The sequence below is a fragment of the Muscardinus avellanarius genome (assembly GCF_963383645.1).
Source record: "Muscardinus avellanarius genome assembly, chromosome: 10".
Taxonomy (NCBI): Eukaryota; Metazoa; Chordata; class Mammalia; order Rodentia; family Gliridae; genus Muscardinus; species Muscardinus avellanarius.
In genome coordinates, this window is record NC_137796.1 from 75123387 (window position 1) to 75144660 (window position 21274).

At 44.5% G+C, this 21274-nt stretch overlaps 1 protein-coding gene across 1 annotated transcript; it reads right to left on the reverse strand.

Annotated features, from left to right (window-relative positions):
- Window positions 1–1278: 1278 nt before the first annotated feature.
- Window positions 1279–15113, reverse strand: ZDHHC4 (zDHHC palmitoyltransferase 4; the record flags this gene model as incomplete). The annotated part of the gene is made up of 6 exons (XM_080702240.1): window positions 1279–1566; window positions 2878–3122; window positions 7197–7322; window positions 10581–10759; window positions 11992–12065; window positions 14997–15113. The coding sequence occupies 6 exons, from the start codon at window positions 15111–15113 to the stop codon at window positions 1279–1281; spliced, it is 1029 nt and encodes a 342-aa protein (XP_080558366.1).
- Between the last annotated feature and the right edge of the window lie 6161 nt (window positions 15114–21274).

Here is a 21274-nt window from a genome sequence, read left to right on the forward strand (position 1 = left end):
CGGAGCCGTCGCAGCGCAGCCGAACGGCGGCGGAACGCCGGGCGACGACGGCGGCTCGCAGGGGCCACGCGCAGGCCGCGGGCGCGCGCTCCGGGAGGCGCCCCCTGGCGGAGCGGGCGGCAGGCCCCGCCCCCGGCCCCGCCGCGGAGCCACGCCCCCCGGACCTCCCACCCGGACCCGCGGGCCTTTACACCTGGCTTTAGTCTCTCTGCGCCAACCTAGCTGGCAGTTTATTTGTAGAATTTTTAAACAGGACGGAAAAGCCGAGTATGACCAGAAGAGGCCAGCAGAGGGCCTGGCAGGAGGCCGCGAGTACAGCAATGTGCCTTCTTAGGTGAGAGGGAGGCCTTTGCTGGCCCAAAGACAGGCCGGGGTGAGGATGTGGTCATGGCTATGAAAATACCACAGGAGTGAGGGATTGACTGCAGAAGGGCGTAAAGCGCACGGCCAGGCACAATCCCAAAATGTTAAGTCTCTGAGACCGACCCAGCACATCAAGGTACACGGCTCTAAGGCCCATTCTTGTCCACATGCCCAGAGTGTAGTGAGAGACCAAGGCCTCATGTCACTTGGAACCTTAGACAAGTCATCTCTTGACCCTGACACCAGGACCGCAAGTGTGCTTGGCCGCTACAGGATAAACAAGTGGGACACAAGCCACACAGCTGCCAAGGATTAGGCACTCAGTAGCTGGATGTGATGCTGCATGCCTGTAATTCCAGTACTTAGCTTGAGACAGGAGGAATCCAAGTTCGAGGCCAGCCTCAGCAGTGTAGTGAGACCTTGATTCAAAATTAAAGCTGGGCGTTTAATTTTGAGACCTTGATTCAAAATTAAAGCTCCCCCGCATTTGGGAGGCTGGGACAGGAGGATCGCAGTTCTTGGCCAGTCTCAGCTACTTAAGCCTTTTGCAACTCAGTGAGACCCTGTTTCAAAATAAAGAATAAAGAATATGAATGGGGGTGTAGCTCAGAGGAAGACTTCCCCTGGGTTGTATCCCTAGTACTGCAAAAATTAAAAATTAACAGGGCCAAGGGTGTAGCTCAGAGATAGAATGCCTCTGGGTTCAATCCACAGTACCAAAAGAAAACACACTAGGCACTCAGTGAACACTAGTTTTCCTTTCTCTCCCTTCCCCAGGGAAAGCTGATTAATATACAGAGCAGTAACCACAACAGTTAACTAATAAACACACAGCAGAAACAGAAACAATGCTGAGAAAATAAGTATTGTATGTATAAATAAACATATATTTAAAAGTTTGTAACATTCTGTCCATCACTTCTTCTTTCTCTCATATGGAGCAGCAGGTAGAAAGATCTCTTGCAGGTTGCTCCAAAGCCCATGGGAGTGAATGTTCCGGTACACCTGTGGCCCTGCTGATGGGGGCCGGGACACCACAGGGCAACGCTGGCACCAGGCCCAGTCACCTCTGTACCACTCATTTGTGGTCTGGTTGGTGGCCGCCAGGTAGAGGACAAAGCACAGGTAGCCCCCCAGGAGGAAGCTTAGCACCAAGACAAAGCCCAGCGAGAAGACAATCCTTGGAAAGGTCAGGAACAGATACTAGGGGCAAAAAAGACAGAATGTTAGGAAGCAGACAGTAACGACTTTGTGGGTCAGCACCTGCCAGCCTAGATCCTGCGCGCGCGCGCACACACACACACACACACACACACACACACACACACACACACCAGAGCCACCACCTCAGCTCACCTACCTGCATCTACATCTGACTCAATGAACCATGATCAGCACAGATAAAAATAGCCTAGGGGTAGTCCTAGTATGTGCAGGGGCTTACTGTGAAATAAATGATGTGTTCAACTGAAGGAAAAGGCTATTCAGAAAATGGTGCTATGCCAGCTAGCTATTTACAAAATAAACAAACACGCACCTAAATTCACACATCAAAATACAATTCATGGTACAATATTTAGGAGGCTGAGACAGGAGGACTGCAGGTTTAAAGCCAGTTTCACCTACTTCGTGAGGCCAGCAATTCAGTGAGACCCTGTTTCAAAAAATTAGGGCTGGGGATGTAGCTTGGAGGTAGAATGCCTATGATGGGTTCAATCCCCAGTACAAAAACAAAAAACAAAAACAAAAAAACCCCACACACATAGGAACATAGGATTGGGGGTATATCTAAGACGTACAGACGTAGAATGCCCCTGAGCTCAATTGCCAGTACCACAAAAAAGTAAAAAATAACCCAAAATGTGGTATATTCATACAATGTAGTATTATTCAGCCATAAAGGAATGAGATACAGGTTCATGCTATGATATGGATGAACCTTGAAAATATTATGCTACAAGAAAGAAGCCCATCCAAAGGCCACATATTGTATGATTCTATTCATATAAAATGTACAGAAAACACAAATTCATAAAAAGACAGAAAATAGATTAATAGTTGCCAGGGCCTAGGAGAAGACAGAATGGTGAGTGTTTATTTTTAGGGTAATGAAATGTTCATCATCATCAGTGATGATGGGTGTACAACTCTAAGAATATTCTAAAAGTACTCATGATTTTTTTTTTTTTTTTTTTTTTTTTTTTTTTTTGTGGTACTGGTGTTCCTGGAAACCCTTCTACCTCCCGGCTACACTCCCAGACCTATTTTATATTTTTATTTGGAAACAGGGTCTCTTAAGCCAGCGAGGCTGGCTTCGAACCAGCGTGATCCTCCTGTCTCCACCTCCCAAGTGCGGGGATTACAAGTGTACGTACGCCACCACCCCTGGCATTACTCATGTTTTAAAAGGTGGCTTTTATGATATGTGAATTTTATATCAACAAATGGCTTCATGTTTTTAATGAGAAATAAACATCTTTTTTCCAGCTCTGAAACCTACAGCCTACTAATTACCTGAATAAGAAAGACTATATCCATAGCCTGGGGGTGTCCAAGGCCATCAATGTAAGTATCCTGATACAGATCCGACACTATCACCAGGCGGACCAGAAACGCGGTACTCACGATGGCCATGGTAGCAGCTGACGCAGTCAATGTCAGGAGGTAGATGAGAAAGTACCTGGTATTCCAGGCCCCAATGCAATTGTTCACCCAAACACAGTGATGGTCAAAACGGTGCACACACCAGTTACATACACCTGCACAGAAAAGAGGGTGCCACACACAGTGACATCATGCACACCTGCCAAGGTTTTTACGAACTCACTCGTGACAACATGAGTATATGGAAGGGGATAGAGCAGTGGTAGCTGCTATCACCAAGCATTAGTATTAGTCCTGGGGATTGAACACAGGGGCATTCTACCTCTGAGCTACACTCCCAGCCCTATATTTTATTCTTTATTTGGAAACAGAGTCTTGCCAGGTTGATGAGAGTCTCACTACTTGCTGAGGCTGTCCTCAAACATGCGATCCTCTTGTTTCCACCTCCCAAATACTGGGATTACAAGCATGTGCCATCATGCCCAGCTTCATTCACTTATTTCTGTATACTAAGGATTAAACCCAGAGGCATAACCAGGCATGGTGGCACACGCTTGTAATCCCAGTACTTGGGAGGCTGAGACAGGAGGATTGTAGGTTTGCAGCCAGCCTCAGCAAGTAGTGAGGCCCTCTGCAACTTAGTGAGACCCTGTTTCAAAATGAAGAATGAAAATTGGACTGAAAGTGTAGCCCAGAGATAGAATGTCCCTGGGTTCAATCCCTAGTACTACAAAACAAACAAACAACAACAATAAAAAGATTAAAAAAAACAGAGGCATTCTACCTCCAAGCTAGACCCCCAGCCCTTTTAAATTTTTTGTTTTGCAATAGGGTCTCACTATGCTGATGAGAATTTCACTACTTGCTAAGCCTGTCCCGTACCTACAATCCTCCTGTCTCAGCTTCCCAAGTGCTGGGATTATGGCCTGCACTACCATGACCAGCTATCACTTAGCTTTCAGGAACTACAGTATTAGTATCTACTATAATAGTGACTAGCCGCATGTGGGTATTGAACATTGAAATATAGCTACAAAGAATCCTGAAAGAATACTTTTTGATATTAGCAAATTACAGTGTGTGTGTGTGTGTGTGTGTGTGTGTGTGTGTGTTTTGTGGTACTGGGAATGGAACCCAGGGGCCTTCTACCTCTGAGCTACACCTCTAGACATATTTTATACTTTAATTGGAAACAGGGTCTCACTAAGTTGCAGAGAGCCTCACTAAGCTGCTGAGGCTGGCTTCAGACATGTGATTCTCCTGTTTCTGCCTCTCAAGTACTGGGATTATAAGCGTGTGCCACCACACATGGTTTACAATTGTTTTTTACTTAAATAACATTACCATGAATTCACTGTTAATAATAATGAATAATTCATAATAATAAGATATAATACTTAATAATTGATCATTATTACTACTAAATTATTCAGCTTTATATTCAGTATAATAAGAAATTATGATTCAGTGGACAGATACAGTTTAAAACTGATGGTTTTGTTTTAAAGACAAGTAAATTCTTCTGATAAAGATGAACCATATTTCTATGTAGGTTTTCACAGTAAAGAAAAACTTTTTTTTCTCTGGTACTAGGGATAGAAGCCAAGAGGGTTCTACCTCTGAACAACACCCCTAGCCCTATTTTTTATATTTTGAAACAGGGTCTCACTGAGTTGCAAAGGGCCTCACTAAGTAGCTGAGTCTGTCTGCGAACTGCGATCCTCCTATCTCAGCCTCCCAAATGCTGGGCTTACAGACATGCATCACCACACCTGGCTACATTTTGGTATTTGACTCAGTTATTGAAAAGCTTTTAAGAATAACTGAATATAAACCAGGTACAGTGGTACACACTTATAATCCCAGCAATTTAGGCAGGAGGATCACAAGTATGAGGCCAGTCTTGGCAATTTAGTAAGATTTTTGTTCAAATAAAAAATAAAAGGTAGCCGGGCATGGTGGCGCACACTCGTAATCCCCGCGCTTGGGAGGCTGAGACAGGAGGATCGCACAGGTTTGAAGCCAGCCTCAGCTACTTAGTGAGGCTCTCAGCAACTTAGTGAGACCCTGTTTCCAAATAAAATATAAAATGGGTCTGGGAGTATAGCCCGGAGGTAGAAAGCCTCTGGGTTCTACCCACAGTACCACCAAAAATAAATAAATAAATAAATAAATAAATAAATAAATAAAATTAAAAAAAAATAAAAGGTAGGCACAGTGGCACATGCCTGTAATCCCAGCACTTGAGAGGCTGGGATGGGAGGACTGCAGGTTTGAGGATAGCCTCAGCAACTTAGTGAGACCTTGTTTCAAAATAAAAAATAAAATAGGGCTGGCCTGGGCATGATGGCTTACGCCTGTAATCCCAGTACTTGGGAAGCTGAGACAAGAGGATCACAGGTTCACAGCCAGTCTCAGCAACTTAGTAACACCCTCCACAACTTAGTGAGACCTTGGTTAAAAATAAAAATAAAGCATTTGGGAGGCTGAGACGGGAGGATTGCGGTTCTTGGACAGGCCTCAGCTACTTAGTGAGGCCCTTTGCAACTCAATGAGACCCTGTTTCAAAAAAATAAAGAATAAAAAATAGGGCTGGGGGTGTTGCTCAGAGGAATAAGCCCCCTGGGTTCCATCCCCAGTACCACAAAAAATAGAAAGATAGATAAATAGATAGATGATAGATAGATAAGGAAGGAAGGAAGGAAGGAAGGAAGGAAGGAAGGAAGGAAGGAAGGAAATAGGGCTGGGGGTAAAGCTCAAAGATAGAAACCCCCTGGGTTCAATCTCTAGCACCAAATAAAACCAGGGCTAGGGGTATAGCTCAGAGGTAGGACATACCCCTGGTACCATACACACACGCGCGCGCGCGCACACACACACACACACACACACACATATACACGCTATAGTAGTGGTACATGCCTTTATAATCCCAGTACTTGGGAGGCTGAGGTAGGAGGATCACAAGTTTGAAGCCAGCCTCAGCAACTTAACGAGGCCCTTAGCAACTTAGCAAGACCCTATTTCCAAATAAAAAATAAAGCTAGCCGAGGTGGCACACACTTGTAATCCCAGTACTTGGGAGGCTGAGACAAGAGGATCACAGGTTTGTGGTCAGCCTCAACTACTCAGTGAGGCCTGCAACCTAGTGAGACCCTATTTCAAATTAAAGAATAAAAAAATAGGGCTGGAGGTGTAGCTCAGAGATAGAATGTTCCTGGATTCAATCCCAAGCACCACACACACACAAAAAAATAATAATAGGGTGAGTGTGTAGCATAGAGGTAGAAAGCTCCTGGATTCAATCCCTAGTGCCACACATTAAAAAAAAAAGAGAGAGACTTAAAGTATTTTGGTTTAATTAAAATATATAATTAAAATTAAGTAATTGTTTCTTTCACAATATGGCTATAAACTTACCATAGCAAATTTTATTATATTTATTTATTTTTGTGGGTCTGGGGATGGAATCCAGGGGCATTCGACCTCCAAGCTATACCCCTTGCCCTATTTTTTATTCTTTATTTTGAGACAGGGTCTCACTAAGTTGCAGAGGGCCTCACTTAGTAGCTGAGGCTGTCCGCGAACAGCGATCCTCCAGTCTCAGCCTCCCAAATGCTGGAATTACAAGCATGCGCCACCATGCTCGGCTCTATAGCAAATTTGTGTGTGTGTGTGTGATACTGGGGTTCCTGGAAGCCCTTCTACCTCCGGGCTACACTCCCAGACCTATTTTTACATTTTTATTTGGAAGCAGGGTCTCCTAAGCCAGCACGCCCAGCTGGCTTTGAACCTGCGCAATCCTCCTGTCTCTGCCTCCCAAGCACGGGGATTACAAGCGTGCGCCACCATGCCCGGCTCTCTATAGTAAATTTTAAACCACATATGTGACTCACATATTTTTATCAGATAGTGCCAGCCTAAAATCTCGGGCATTCCCTAGAAAACTAGGCTTTGCCAGGCCTGGAATCTAGACACAGCATCCCACAGAAGCATCTCTCAGGCAGCATGCCCTGCCACATGGCAAAGGTAGGCTATTCTGCCCAGGGCTGAGTGGGGCCAGTATGCAAAAACACACAACTTTACCCTCAGTTATCTGAAAGCAACCACAGTCCGGCCTCTAACAGAAGCAGCCATCCCACATCTAGGATTTCAGAGTCATAACATATCCCTTACAGACAGGGCCCACCCTGCACGGGAGACCTGCTGGAGTCCAAGGCCACACTTACTGCAGTGTTTGGATCGAGCTGGTTTCCTCAAGTCACAGGTAGAGCACCTCACATTCTTTGGAAACATCACTTCATCAAATTCATAAACTTGAAGAAATAATAATTCATTTGCTTTTGTTATAGTACCTAAACCAAGTAAGAAAAGATGCCAGTTTCAAGAAGTAGGATAGACTGGATTTTTCAAACTTGTTGCAATACAATGCAATTTAAACACGTGTGTGTGTGTGTGTGTGTGTGTGTGTGTGTGTGTGTGTGTGTAGTGGTAGGGGTGGAGGCTTTTCTATCTCCAGGCTATACTCCCAGACCTATTTTATGTTTTATTTGGAAACAGGGTCTCACTAAGTAGCTGAGAGCCTCACTAAGTAGCTGAGGCTGGCTTCAAACCTGTGCGATCCTCCTGTCTCAGCCTCCCAAACACTGGGATTACAAGCATGCGCCACCACGCCTGGCTATAAACACCTGTATTTTAACAAGACCCTCAGCAACTTAGAGAAACTCTATATCAAAATGAAAAATAGAAGGGCAGGGATGTTGCTCAGAGGTGGAATGCACCTGAGTTCAATCCGCCATACCAAAAGAACAAAATAGAAAAAAAACAATAAACCCTGTTATACCTGATATTAGAAATCATTCATTCTTAAATAAAATACAGTCCACAAATTCAATTGACTCAAAGTTTAAAATTTAATGATTTTAGTATATTCACTAAGTTGTGCAACCATCAGAAGCAACTTTAGAACATCATCATCCCAAAAAGGAACTCATTAGCAGTCACTCTCCACTTTTCTCTAATACCCCCAGATCTTAGAAACTGTATTTACTTCCTCTCTATGGTTTTGTCTTTTCTGGGTAAATCATACAGATCATATAATTTTTTTTTCAGAACTGGGGATTGAACCCAGGGGCATTTTACCTCCAAGCAACACCCCTAGTCCTATGTTTTTATTCTTTATTTTAAAACAGCGTCTCACTGGCCAGGAGTGGTGGTGCGTGCTTGGGAGGCAGAGACAGGAGGATCACGCGGGATCGAAGCCAGCTGGGCGCGCTAGCTTAGGAGACCCTGTTTCCAAATAAAAATGTAAAAATAGGTCTGGGAGTGTAGCCCGGAGGTAGAAGGGCTTCCAGGAACCCCAGTACCACCAAAAAAAAAAAAAAGAAAAAAGAAAAAAGAAAAAAGAAAAAAGAAAGAAAGAAAGAAAAGAAAAAGAAAAAAACAGCGTCTCACTAAATTGTGGAGGGTCTCACTACACAGCTGAGGCTGGCCGCAAACCTATGATCCTCCTGTCTCAGCCTCCAAGTACTGGGATTACAAGTGTGCTTACAGATCATATAATTTGTAGTTTTTTTGTGTCTGGCATTTTTCATTAGCTTTGTTTTTTTCTTTTTGTTTTTGGTTTTGTTTTTTTTGCAGAACTGCGGATTGAACCTTGGGGCATTCTACTTCCCAGCTACACCCCCAGCCCTATTTTTTATTCTTTATTTTGAAACAGTCTCACTAAGTTGCAGAGGGCCTCACTAACTAGCTGAGGCTATCCATGAGCCTGGAATCCTCCTGTCTCAGCCTCCCAAGTGCTGGGATTACAAGCATGCACCATCATACCCGGCTTAACTTAATATTTTTTGATTCATCCAAATTGTATATGATGTGTACTTCATTCTCGTTTTGTTTGTTTTTGTTTGTTTGTTTTTTTGGTGGTACTGGGGTTCCTGGAAGCCCTTCTACCTCCGGGCTACACTCCCAGACCTATTTTTACATTTTTATTTGGAAACAGGGTCTCCTAAGCCAGCGCACGCAGCTGGCTTCGAACCTGCGCGATCCTCCTGTCTCTGCCTCCCAAGCGCGGGGATTACAAGCGTGCGCCACCACGCCCGGCTCGTTTTGTTTTCTTTTGAGATGCTGGGGATGGAAATCAGTGCTTTGCACATGGTAAGTAAGTGCTCTACCACTGAATTATACTCAGAACCCCTCATTCGTATTATGGCTACTGATACTCCATTGAATGGGTTCATCACATTTTATTTACCCATTCATTAGTTGATGGACATGTGGCGTTTCAAGACCTACAAAATATAAAAGGACAGAAAAAAAATACCAAGTACATGCCAGTTAAAAGAAAGATAATGTAGGCCAGGCATGGTGGCACACACCTGTAATCTGAGTACTTGTGAGGCTGAGACAGTAGGATTGCATGTTCAAGGACAGACTCAACAAATAGTGAGATTTTCATCAATCTAGAGAGATCCTGTTTCAAAACAAAAAATAAGCCAGGTGTGGCACACATTTGTAATCCCAGTACTTGGGAGGCTGAGACAGAAGGATCGTGCAGGTTTAAAGCCAGCCTCAGCTACTTAGTGAAGCTCTCAGCAACTTAGTGAGACCCTGTTTCCAAATAAAATATAAAATATGTCTGGAGTGTAGGCCAGAGATAGAAGACCCCTGGGTTCCATCCCCAGTACCACAAACAAAATAAATAAATAAATAAAAATAAAAATAAAATAGGACTGAGGATATAACTTGAAGGTAGATGTCCCCTTGGTTCAATCCCCAATACCACAAAAAAAGGTAAAAACATAAGCCTGGTGTAGTGGTGCATGCTTGTAATCCCAGTACTTGGGAGACTGAGACAGGATGATCACAGGTTCACAGCCAGCCTCAGCAACTAAGAGAGGCCCTTTGCAATTTAGTGGGACCCTGACTCAAAATAAAAAGGGCTGGAGTATGGCTCGGGGGTAGTATGTTCCTAGGTTTAATCCCTGTACAAAAAAAATGTATGCATAATAGTTTTGAAATATGTAATGCAAAAACTGACAAACTACAAAGAGAAGTCTAAAATCTACCATCAGAATACGATAACATACCACTCTCAGTAACTTATTAATAAACAGAAAACTAGCATGGAAATAAAAGATCTGACAGTCAAGGAAATAGTATCCTACCGATCACAAGCTCTACATACATGCAACTAGGAAAAGATATCAAAAAGATAAACTAAGAAAAGTAAATTGGAAATTTTAAACAGTTCTAAATAACCCACAGGTCAAAAACTATCTATGATCTGAGTGCAGTGGTGCACTCCTGTAATCCTAGCAACTTGGGAGGCTGAGGCAGGAAGACTGCAAGTTTGAGGCCAACCTCAGCTATCTAGCAAGACCCTGTCTCAAAATGTGTGTGTGTGTGTGTGTGTGTGTGTGTGCGCGCGCGCGCGCACATATATATGTATACCTGTATCTACATGTATGCATGAAAACACTCAAAACTGGAAGACAATAAACACATGCTAAGACTCCTTTGCATTCTCTGAAGGGAACCACTATTTGTTTGCAGCTCTATCAGTTAAGACAGCTGAGCTGTCACCAGTCTATATGCTTAGAGCCTTAACTTACCGGGATTGGTTAAACAAGTTAGGATAAAGAAAACCAGGTTTATAATCAGCAACAAATAGGGCAGAAGAAGGTAATACAATGAGAACTCCAGCTCTTGACAGTAGCCAAATATTTCCCAGGTGTATTCAGTATAAACCAGCCCTTGCAAGACCAGGTACAGGATAATGAAGGCATGGTTCCTGAAAAGAAACAGGCACATGCTTATTTATGGGACTGCTCCATGAAGAAACTGTACGAGCCGGGCATGGTGGTGTACACTTGTAACCCCAGCATTTGGGAGGCTGAGACAGGAGGACCTGGGTTCACGGCTAGCCTCAGCTACTTAGTGAGGCTCTCTACAACTTAAGCCCTGTTTCAAAATAAAGATTAAAAAATCAGGCTAGGGGTGTAGCTCGGAGACAGAATGCCCCTGGTTTCAATCCCCAGCACCACAAAAAGAAAAAAAAAGAAAGAAAAAACAAAAATGTACAAAACCAAGGAACTAACCAAGGGCCAACACATCCTTTAAGAATTAAATAAGAAGCTGGCATGGTGGCACACACCTATAACCCCAGTACTTGCAAGTCTAAAACAGGAGGATGACAGGTTCGAGGCCAGCCTCAGCCATCTAGCAAGACCCTGTTTTGAAATAAAAAATAAAAAGGGCCGGGCGGCTGGGCATGGATGTGGTGTACACTTATAATCCCTGTACTTGGGAGGCTGAGACAAGCGGATTGCAGGTTCACAGCCAGTCAGCCATTAGGTGGGGCCCTCCGCAACTTAGTGTGATCCTGTTTCAGAAAAATAAAGAATAAAAAAACAAATAGAGCACTGGGGGTGTAGCTCGAAGGTAGAATGCCCCTGGGTTCAACCCCCAGTACCACAAAAAAGGGGGGCTGGGGGTATAACTTGAAAGTAGAATTCTCCTGGGTTCAACTCCCAGTACCACAAACAAACATAAAACTGGGTGTGGTTGCTTATACCTGTAATCCCAGTACTTGGGAAACTGAGACATGAAGATCACAGTTTCAAGGTCAGCCTCAGCAACATATCAAGACTCTCAGCAACCTAGTAAGATCTAGTTTCCACATAAAAAAGGTTAGGGGTGTACCTCAGAGGAAGAATGCCCCTGAGTTCAATCCCCAATACCACACACACACAAAATAAAGAAGAAACTGTGTGAAGCATTTCACAATGTATTTTGCAGAATACACAAGTCAGTACTTTCCCAACCTAGACATGTTGATATCCCAGAGACAAAAAGCAGGTTATCTGTGAGGAGAGATTCCAAATCTAAGACTCTCAATCCTCCAGCATCTTTTCCCTTATACCACACTGGAAAATACAAGGAGCTTCTTGCAGCTACAGAGTAGCAAAAATTAATAGTCAAGATAGAAAAGAGGATCATATTTAAAGTCTGAATTATAAATACCGTGTATGGAAGAGATAACGAAGCAATCTCTTTGTGGCTCTCTGAAAGCATCCTGGAATTACGCAGGAACATATCTGCAATAAGAGAAAAGTTCTATTTCATTTCTCATTCTCCCCATTCCCAAATTAGATGCTCCACATACAATTGGCATTACTGGCAATACTAAATTTTGTTTCCACATATAGGCAGATAAGTGATTAAAGAGGGAATTAAAAAATAAAGGAGCTAAGGGGAGGATGACACAGGAGGATTGCAGGTTCGTAGCCAGCCTCAGCTACTTAGTGAGGCCCTCTGCAATTTAGTGAGACCTTGTTTCAAATTAAAGAATAAAAAATCGGGCTGGGGGTGTAGTGTAGTTCAGAGGTAGAAATCCCCAGGTTCAATCCCTAGCACCACAAAAAAAAAAAAAAAAAAAAAAAAAAAAAAGGAGCTGAGTGTAATGGTACACATCTTGAGAGCCTGAGATAGGAGGATCACAGGTTTGAGGCCAACGACAGTAACTTAGTGAAACCCTGTTTTAAAATAAAGAATAAAAATAGGGCTGGGGTGTAGCTTGGAGGGAGAATACCCCTGGGTTGAATCCCCAGTACCAAAATTAAAAAAAAATAAAAAGCCATAAGTAGTGGCACACACTCTAGTCCCAGAACATGGGAGGCTGAGACAGGAGTATCCAGGTTCAAGACCAGCCTAAGCAACTTAGCAAACCTCTTTGTCTTTTTTCTTTCTTTCTTTCTTTTTTTCTTTCTTTTTTTTTTTTCACGGTACTGGGGGTGAAACCCAGCCAGGGGCATTCTACGTTTGAGCTACACACACAGCCCTATTTTTCTTTTAATCTTTATTTTGAAACAGGGTCTCACTGAGTTGCAAAGGGCCTAAGTAGCTGTGGCTGTCTGCAAACTGCAATCCTCCTGTCTCAGCCTCCCAAGTGCTGGGATTACAAGCGTGCACCACCATGCCCAGCTAGCAAGACCCATTTTCAACATAAAAAATAGGTCTTAGGGTATAGCTCAGAGATAGAATACCCTGGGTTCAATCTCCAGTATGGCAGTAAATAAATAATTGAAATAGGGCTGTGGTGCCAGAAAGAAAAAAAGAAAAAGAAAAAAAATAGGGCTGTGTGGTGTAACTCAGAGGCAAAGTGCTCTAGGGTTTAACCCCCAGTACCACAAAAAGAAAAAAAATAGGACATTTCTATTGTTCTTCCTTTGATGCCAATTCCTCCATTTCTCCACCAACACCAAAGGCAGCACCTGTCAGCATCTTCATGGAAAGGAGAGAGGTAAGCAGAGTCTTGGGAGCACTGATGTGAAGGCCACTCCTTCCCAGACCTGGTTTCAATCCAGGATCAAGGACCACCCCGCCCCCATCACTAGGCAGTAGCGCAGGTCTCTCCCAAGGTATCCCCTTCCCGTGGGCTGCTTGCCTCGATTTTGCTCACTGTGACCCCTGAAGGAGGCGGCCAGCCTGATGATGATCTGCTTTCTGCTCAGATACCGTCCTCAGTTTTACCCATCAAGTACCTCCAGAAGAATCTGATCACATCCGTGCCCGCTTATAGGTATCACATCCACATTTCAAGAGCCAATGCTGAGAATGCTACCTTACCACAACGCACCACCACAAGTTTACTTTCAGCAGTAACAAAGACAGATGTTGGAATATCCCGCGGCCATAAATGAAAGACTGAATGAAACAATGAATTTACTTTATTGTGGTCTTGGAAACTGAATTCAGAGGCATTCTGTCTCTGGGTTACACTCCCAGTCCAGAGATAGATAAAAAATAAAGTAATATTTTATTATTAAATTTTAGATTTTATATACTTATTAGTACTAAAGTTAAATCCAGAGACATTCCATCTCCAAGCTACACCCCCAGCCCTATTTTTCATTCTTTATTTTGAAACAAGTCTCACTGAATTGTAAAGGGCCTAAGTAGCTGAGGCTGCTTGCAAACTGCGATCCTCCTATCTCAGCCTCCCAAATGCTGGGATTAAAAGTGTGTGCCACCACGCCCAGATCATCTCCAGCCCTATCTAATTTTTATTTTGAAACAAGGTCTCACTAAATTGCTGAGACTTATCTCAAATCTTCAATTCTCCTGACTCAGCCTCCCAAATACTGGAATTACATGCCCCACTATATAATTTTAAATAATAATTATTAAATAATTTTATCATTATTTATAATTTTTTAAATTTTGTAGTAGGATCTTGTTAAGTTTGGCCTCAAACTTGTGATCCTCCTGTCTCAGCCCCCCAAGTACTGGAATTCCAGGTTTTACAAATGAGGGAAAACCTAAATACTTGATGAAGTGGATACTAAGCTCTTTTTTTTTTTTTTTTTTTTTTTTGCGGTACTGAGGATGGAACCCAGGAACATTCTACCTCTGAGCTATACCCCCAGCCCTATTTTTTCTTTCTTTCTTTTTTTCTATTTCTTTCTTTCTTTTTTCCTTTTTTTTTTTTTTTTTTTTTTGTAATACTGAGAATGGAACTCAGGGCATTCTACCTCCGAACTATACCCCCAGCCCTATTTTTTATTCTTTATTTATTTATTACTTATCTTGGTGGTACTGAGGTTCCTGGAAACCCTTCTACCTCCAGGCTATACTCCCAGACCTATTTTATATTTTTATTTGGAAACAGGGTCTCTTAAGCCAGCGAGGCTGGCTTTGAACCTGCACGATCCTCCTGTCTCCTCATCCCAACCGTGGGGATTACAAGCGTGCGCCACCACGCCCGGCCTATTCTTTATTTTGAATCAGGGTCTCATGGAGTTGCAAATGGCCTCACTAAGCAGTTGAGGCTGTCCACAAACTGTGATCCTCCTGTCTCAGCATCCCAAATGCTGGGATTACAAGTGTGCGCCACCACACCCGGCTTGCACCCAGCTCTAAACTAGTAAATTTAAATGGCATCTCTTTCTTGTCCTGTTGGGAAGACAGTGAGTTCTTTAGACTAGCACAGTATTCAAACTTCAGTGGTATCCAAGGATCATTCTTACCTGTGCTCCTCCCTGGACCAGGCCTTCCAAGCGATGGGTTTTCGAGCAGATACAAAGCACAAGGACACTAATCAGTATGAATGCCAGGTAGAACAAGAAGAGAACCAGGAAGTCCATCCTGGGAGCTGCAAAGGAACAGTGTGCGACTAGCTGCTACTGACAGCTTTAGTCCAGGGCACATATTCTCACACAACTCCCTAAATGACTCCCTCACTTTCTTCAGGCACATGCCACAAAGCCCTACTAACTTTCCTGTGGGGCCTCCCAGATGGTAATGAACTCTACTTCAAAATGAACACTGTGGCCTACCTTTGGGACATATCCTGCTTGCAAATCCCAAGATAGAGTGAGGAAGAAAATGCATTCACTTTCCTTCCCTGCGGTCAAGAAACCCTTATTTTACTGCCTTAACTAATCATGTAGATGATATAGAAAGTACCCCCAAAAGATCTGCTGACGTGATCGAAATAAGCAAATCCTTCCCGGAGGCAGTTGGGGCCCTGCATCCAGGATTAGGTATCATGTTCTATGAAACATCCCTCCAGGTCAGTGGCCACAACTGTCATGGATCGCCCACAGGAACCAGAATCGACACATGGGCATGTGTTGACAAAATGGAAATGGATACTTTTGGCTTTAGCTGATAGGATTCTGGGCCAGAATGTCAACTGAGATCATCAAACCATAAACTACTCATGACGGGATGGAAGGAAACAAAGCACACCAATTTTCACTCAGAAGGTAACTTAAAGTCTCCCGCCTACGTATTTCCTTGGTTGTACACTTTTTCAGCCGGCAGTTCTGGCATTCCGTATCCCAAAAATTCACGGAGAATCCAGGTAACAGATCTGCTTGGGTAGCCGTGTGCGCCTGGTACAACGGGCAGCACCCAGAGATGCAGGGGACATGGTCCCTCCAGGTGGCAGGATCTGACTGCAGAGACAGATGAGTTCAACATTCAAACAATAAAATGGTATAGGAAGCCGGGCGTGGTGGCGCACGCTTGTAATCCCAACATTTGGGAGGCTGAGACAGGAGGATCGCGATTCACGGACAGCCTCAGCTACTTAGTGAGGCCCTTTCCAACTCAGTGAGACCCTGTTTCAAAATAAAGAATAAAAAACAGGGCTGGGGGTGTAGCTCGAAGGTAGAATGCCCCTAGGTTCCATCCGAGTATTGCGAGGGGGGGAGGAACAAGATGGTATAGGAGTGGGCGGTGGAATGCACTATGGAAAAGGATCTGAAAGTGGGGGATGCTGAACCCCGGTACACTGAATTATGAGACTTCTGAAGAAACAGCTAATTAGGAAGAAATAGGCCGGTAGCCTTGGGCTTGTCCCTCGTTTTGCCTGAGGCTGAAGCACCCACACTGGAGACCAGACAGAAGGCCTCCCGAGGCTACTCTCTCCTGAGGCTCTCAGCCAGTGGGTGCTCGAACCTGCAAAGAGGGAGGCGGGGAGCAGCAGGCTCGGAGAAAACAGGGGCGGATCTGTGGCAAGCCTGGAGAAGACCCTGGGGTCTAAAGCCCGGGAGTCGGGCAGGGACAGCGGCCTTGGAGGGGACACAGGGAGGGGCGCAGCAGGCTCTGGAGGGTCACGGGGGCGCCCGAGTGGCCGGGTGGGGCGGAGGTAGCACTGTGACTGTGCACACGAGGAACCGGGAGGTTCCGACAGGGAGGAGGACCGCGCAAGGCCAGCCGGGATGGTGCAGAGCCCGGCGGACGCAGCCTTACCCTCAGGCTCCGCCAACTGCCCGGGGAACAGAGCCCAAGCCTCCGCGGCTCGCCCCGAGACTTCCGGCGGGCCCGTGACGTCATCATCGCGCCAGCGGCAAAACCGACTTCCGGTGGAAGTGGGCTCGGGCGCCCAGGGTTTGTGCAGCCCCAGCTCTAGGGTGGCGGGGAGATGGGATAGTAGAGCACTGAAACCAGAAGCCTTAGGAGAGGATGCTCTGGCCTTGGCGCGGGAGGACACGGGGGCTGTGTCCTCTGCTCCCAGCCCAGCAGGGCGCGGCATTCGGTGGCGCGTGTAACCGCGTCTTCTTGGTGGACAGGAGTTTGCCCGCGCCCAACCGCAGGGTTGCCATCAGTCCGAACCCTTCCCGCACCTTCCAACGCAAAAGGCACAGTGTATCCACCAGAATAAAATTCCGCCCCATACATCTCCGGGCTCCTGCTGTCTTTGTGCTGCTCTGAACATCCAGCCCCTAGGGAGACAGTGACAAGTGTTTGACCATATGAACCTTGAGGATAAAAGAGGCTGTGTTAATGACATCCAGACTTGGGGTGAGAAGAGCTGCTTCCAAACATAGTATTGAGAAGGGCCCAGTGGGGTGTGCCTTTGCTCTGAACGCCTCCAGATCCGCTGAGAAGCGTCTATTCTTGATGCCTCTGAAAACCCAAGCCCTCCCTTTGAGAAAAAAGGTCTGATCTCCAAACACCGGGCTCAAAGTTATTCTCTTTTTCTGTTTTTGTTTTCTACCTACCTGAGATTCTTGACTTTCTTTTTTCTTTTTAGGAAAAAAACTTCTTACCTATTTGGGTACTTTCTGAATACATTGTACTCAAAGCCTTGAATAACTTGGAGTTTTGTTTTTTTCTTCTACTGGGGGTGGAACCCAGAGGCTTTTCTACCTCCACTCTTCTCCCAGGCCTATTTTATACTTCATTTGGAAACAGGGTCTCACTAAGTTGCTGAGAGCCTCACTAAGTAGCTGAGGATGGCTTCGAGCCTGTGTGATCCTCCTGTCTCAGCCTCCCAAGCGCTGGGATTAAAGGCGTGCGCCACCACATCCAGGTTGAGGACTCGGAGATTCTGGAGATATGATGTGACCAGGGAAGGCTGGTTATGGATGGAGGCCATCACATGTCCAGAGGGGGCTACATTTCATCTGTGCCTTCAGCTAACTTCACCCTGCTGGTTGACACTGAGCTGCTGCTTAAATATTTTAAGTTGCTTTTCTTTTTTTTTTTTTTCATAAATGCAGAACCTTAGTTTTATTCATTTTTCCTGGATGGTGGATACTTATCAGTAAAGACAAACTTGAATCTCAGTTTGATCAATTATTATATTTTGTGCTTTTTAAATTTTCTTTAAAGTATATGAAAGCCTGACGTGGTGGCACACACTTGTTTTCCCAGTATTTGAGAGGCTTAGACAGGAGGGTCTCAGGTTTGAGACCAGCCTCAGCAACTTAGTGAGTCCCTCTGTAACTTAGTGGGACCTGTTGAAAATAAAAATAAAATAGGTCCGGGGGAGGGTGTGTGGCTCAGAGGTAGAATGCCCCTGGGTTCAATTCCACAAAAATTAAAGTCTAGCCGGGCATGGTGGCGCACGCTTGTAATCCCCGCGCCTGGGAGGCTGAGACAGGAGGATCGCGCAGGTTCGAAGCCATCCTCAGCTGCTTAGTGAGGCTCTAAGTAACTTAGTGAGACCCTGTTTCAAAATAGAAATATAAAATGGGTCTGGGAGTATAGCCCGGAGGTAGAAAGCCTCTGGGTTCCACCCCCAGTACCACACACACAAAAAATTAAAGTCTATACAAACACTCAGCCATTTAATGAGACTCAGCAACAAAGTGAGACCCTATTTCAAAACAAAACAAAAAAAAATTTAAAGGGGGATAGGGGTGTAGTGGGAGGTAGAACACCCCTGGGTTCAGTCCCCAGTACTGCACACAAAAAAAATGTTAAACTATCCGAAACAAAAGCAAAAACTTACCTTGACCTGCACCACACCCAAATCCCAGTCACTCAACAGAATTATTTAGTATGTATCTTACAAAACCCTCCACTGTGCTTATCTGGTGTGTGTGTGTGTGTGTGTGTGTGTGTGTGTGTGTGTGTGTGTTAATGTTAGGGTTTGATGCCAGGGGCATTATGCCTCTGAGGTACACGCCAGCTTTATTTCTTTGTTTGGAAACAAGTTGTCCCTAAATTACTGAGACTGGCCTCAAGCCTGCCATCTTTCTGTTTCAGTCCCCCAAGTACTGGGATTACAAGTATGTGCCACTACACCCAGCTTCTGCTGTGCATCTATACATATGTCTTCATTCAGTACCTAATGTATGCCAAGTGCTATTTTAGTCACTGAAACATGGCAATAAACAAAATTATGAACTTTATACAGTTTACATTCTACTGTATGTGACTATATCATTTGTTGTTTACAGAAATAACATTGTCTTATACATAGTGGTTCTCCATATTTCTTTTATTTTTTTCAGGTTTAGGGATGGAACCCAGAGGCATTTGACCTCTGAGCTACTCCCCCTGCCCAATTTTTTATTCTTTATTTTGAAAAAGGGTCTCACCGAGTTGCAGAGGCCTTCACTAAGTAGCCGAGGCTGTCTGCGAACTGAAATCCTCCGGTCTCAGCCTCCCAAATGTTGGGATTACAAGTGTGCGCCACCACACCCAGCTCCCATATTTCTTTTTTTCTACTTGACAATATGTTTTGGTGATCTTTTCACACCACCACTGTATCCTATTTACTACATTTTATGCATTGCTACTTAGCTGACATAGCCCATCTTCCAGGGTCCCACACTCCAGTCCCTATGGGTGCTGTGCAGATAACAAGTGACAAAGCAGAGCAGACCTGTTCTAAGCATAAGTAGCTATTTATACAGATCATAGGACTATTGTACAGAATCAAAAGGTACATAGTTCCATCACTTTAGGAACATTTCAAAATCTGGAACTGGGTGTGGTGGTGCACACTTGTAATACCAGTCAGTACTTGGGAGGCTGAGACAGGAGGGTTGCAGGTTCGTGGCTAGCCTCAGCTACTCAGTGAGGCCCTCTGCAACTTAGTGAGGCCCTGTTCCAAAATAAAGAATAAAAAACAGAAGTCGGGAGTGGTGGTAATCCCAGCATTTGGGAGGCTGAGACAGGAGGATCACAGTTTGCTGACAGCGTCAGCTACTTAGTGAGGCCCTCCCGTTTCAACATGAAGAATAAAAAATAGAGCTAGAGCCGGGTGTGGTGGCGCACGCTTGTAATCCCCGCGCTTGGGAGGCGGAGACAGGAGGATCACCCTGGTTCGAAGCCAGCCTCGCTGGCTTAAGAGACTCTGTTTCCAAATAAAAAAGTTAAAAATTAGGTCTGGGAGTGTAGCCTGTGGGAGTGTAGCCCGGAGGTAGAAGGGCTTCCAGGAACTCCAGTACTACCAAAAAAAAAAAAAAAAAAAAAAAAAAAATAGAGCTAGAGGTGTAGCTCAGAGGTAGGATGCCCCTAGGTTCCATCCCCAGTACTGCAAAAATAAAAAAATAAATAAAAAACAGGGCTGGGAGTGTAGTTCACTGGTAGAATGCCCCTGGGTTCAATCCCCAGTTCTGGAAAGAAAAAAAATCTGGATTTCATAACATAAAAAGGAAAAAGAACAAGGCATACACCTGTAATCCCAGTATTTGGAAAGCTGAGAGGTTCAAGGCTAGCCTTAGAAACTAAGTGAGAGCGTGTTTTAAAATAAAAGTGCCAGACGGGCGTGGTGGCGCATTCTTGTAATCCCAGTACTCGGGAGGCTGAGACAGGAGGATCGCGCAGTTTCGAAGCCAGCCTCAGCTACTTAGTGAGGCTCTCAGCAACTTTGTGAGATCCTGTTTCCAAATAAAATAAAATAGGTCTGGGAGTGTAGCCCATAGGTAGAAAGCCCTTGGGCCCCATCTCCAGTACATACATACATACATACATACATACATACATACATACATAAATGTGCCAGCCAGGCATGGTGGTGCACCCTGTAATCCTGGAATTTGGGAGGCTAAGACAGTTGAATCATAAGTTCAAAGCCAGCTTCAGCAAGTCAGTGAGACTCTCAGCATCCTAGTAAGACCCTATTTTAAAATAGAAAATAAAAAGTTCTCAGGGTGTAGCTTGGAGGTAGAATGCTTCTGGAATCAATCCCCAGTACTATATCAAAATAAAAAATACAGAGGGGTAGACTTTTTTTTTTTTTTTTGGTATTGGGGTTCCTGGAAATCCTTCTACCTCCGGGCTACACTCCCAGACCTCTTTTATATTTTTTATTTGGAAACAGGGTCTCTTAAGCCAGTGAGGCTAGCTTCGAACCAGCCCCAATCTTCCTGTCTCCGCTTCCCAAGCGGGGGATTACAAGCAAGGGGTAGACATTTAAAGCACGTATCCAAAGCACCATTTAGCTACTAAATTCTCAACCCTCTTCTTACTTGCATTCCTGCCTTTTATGACAATTTTCTGCCCACAAAGACATACTGAATACAGATTTCCTACCCAAATGTCTGCTTCATTACTCCCT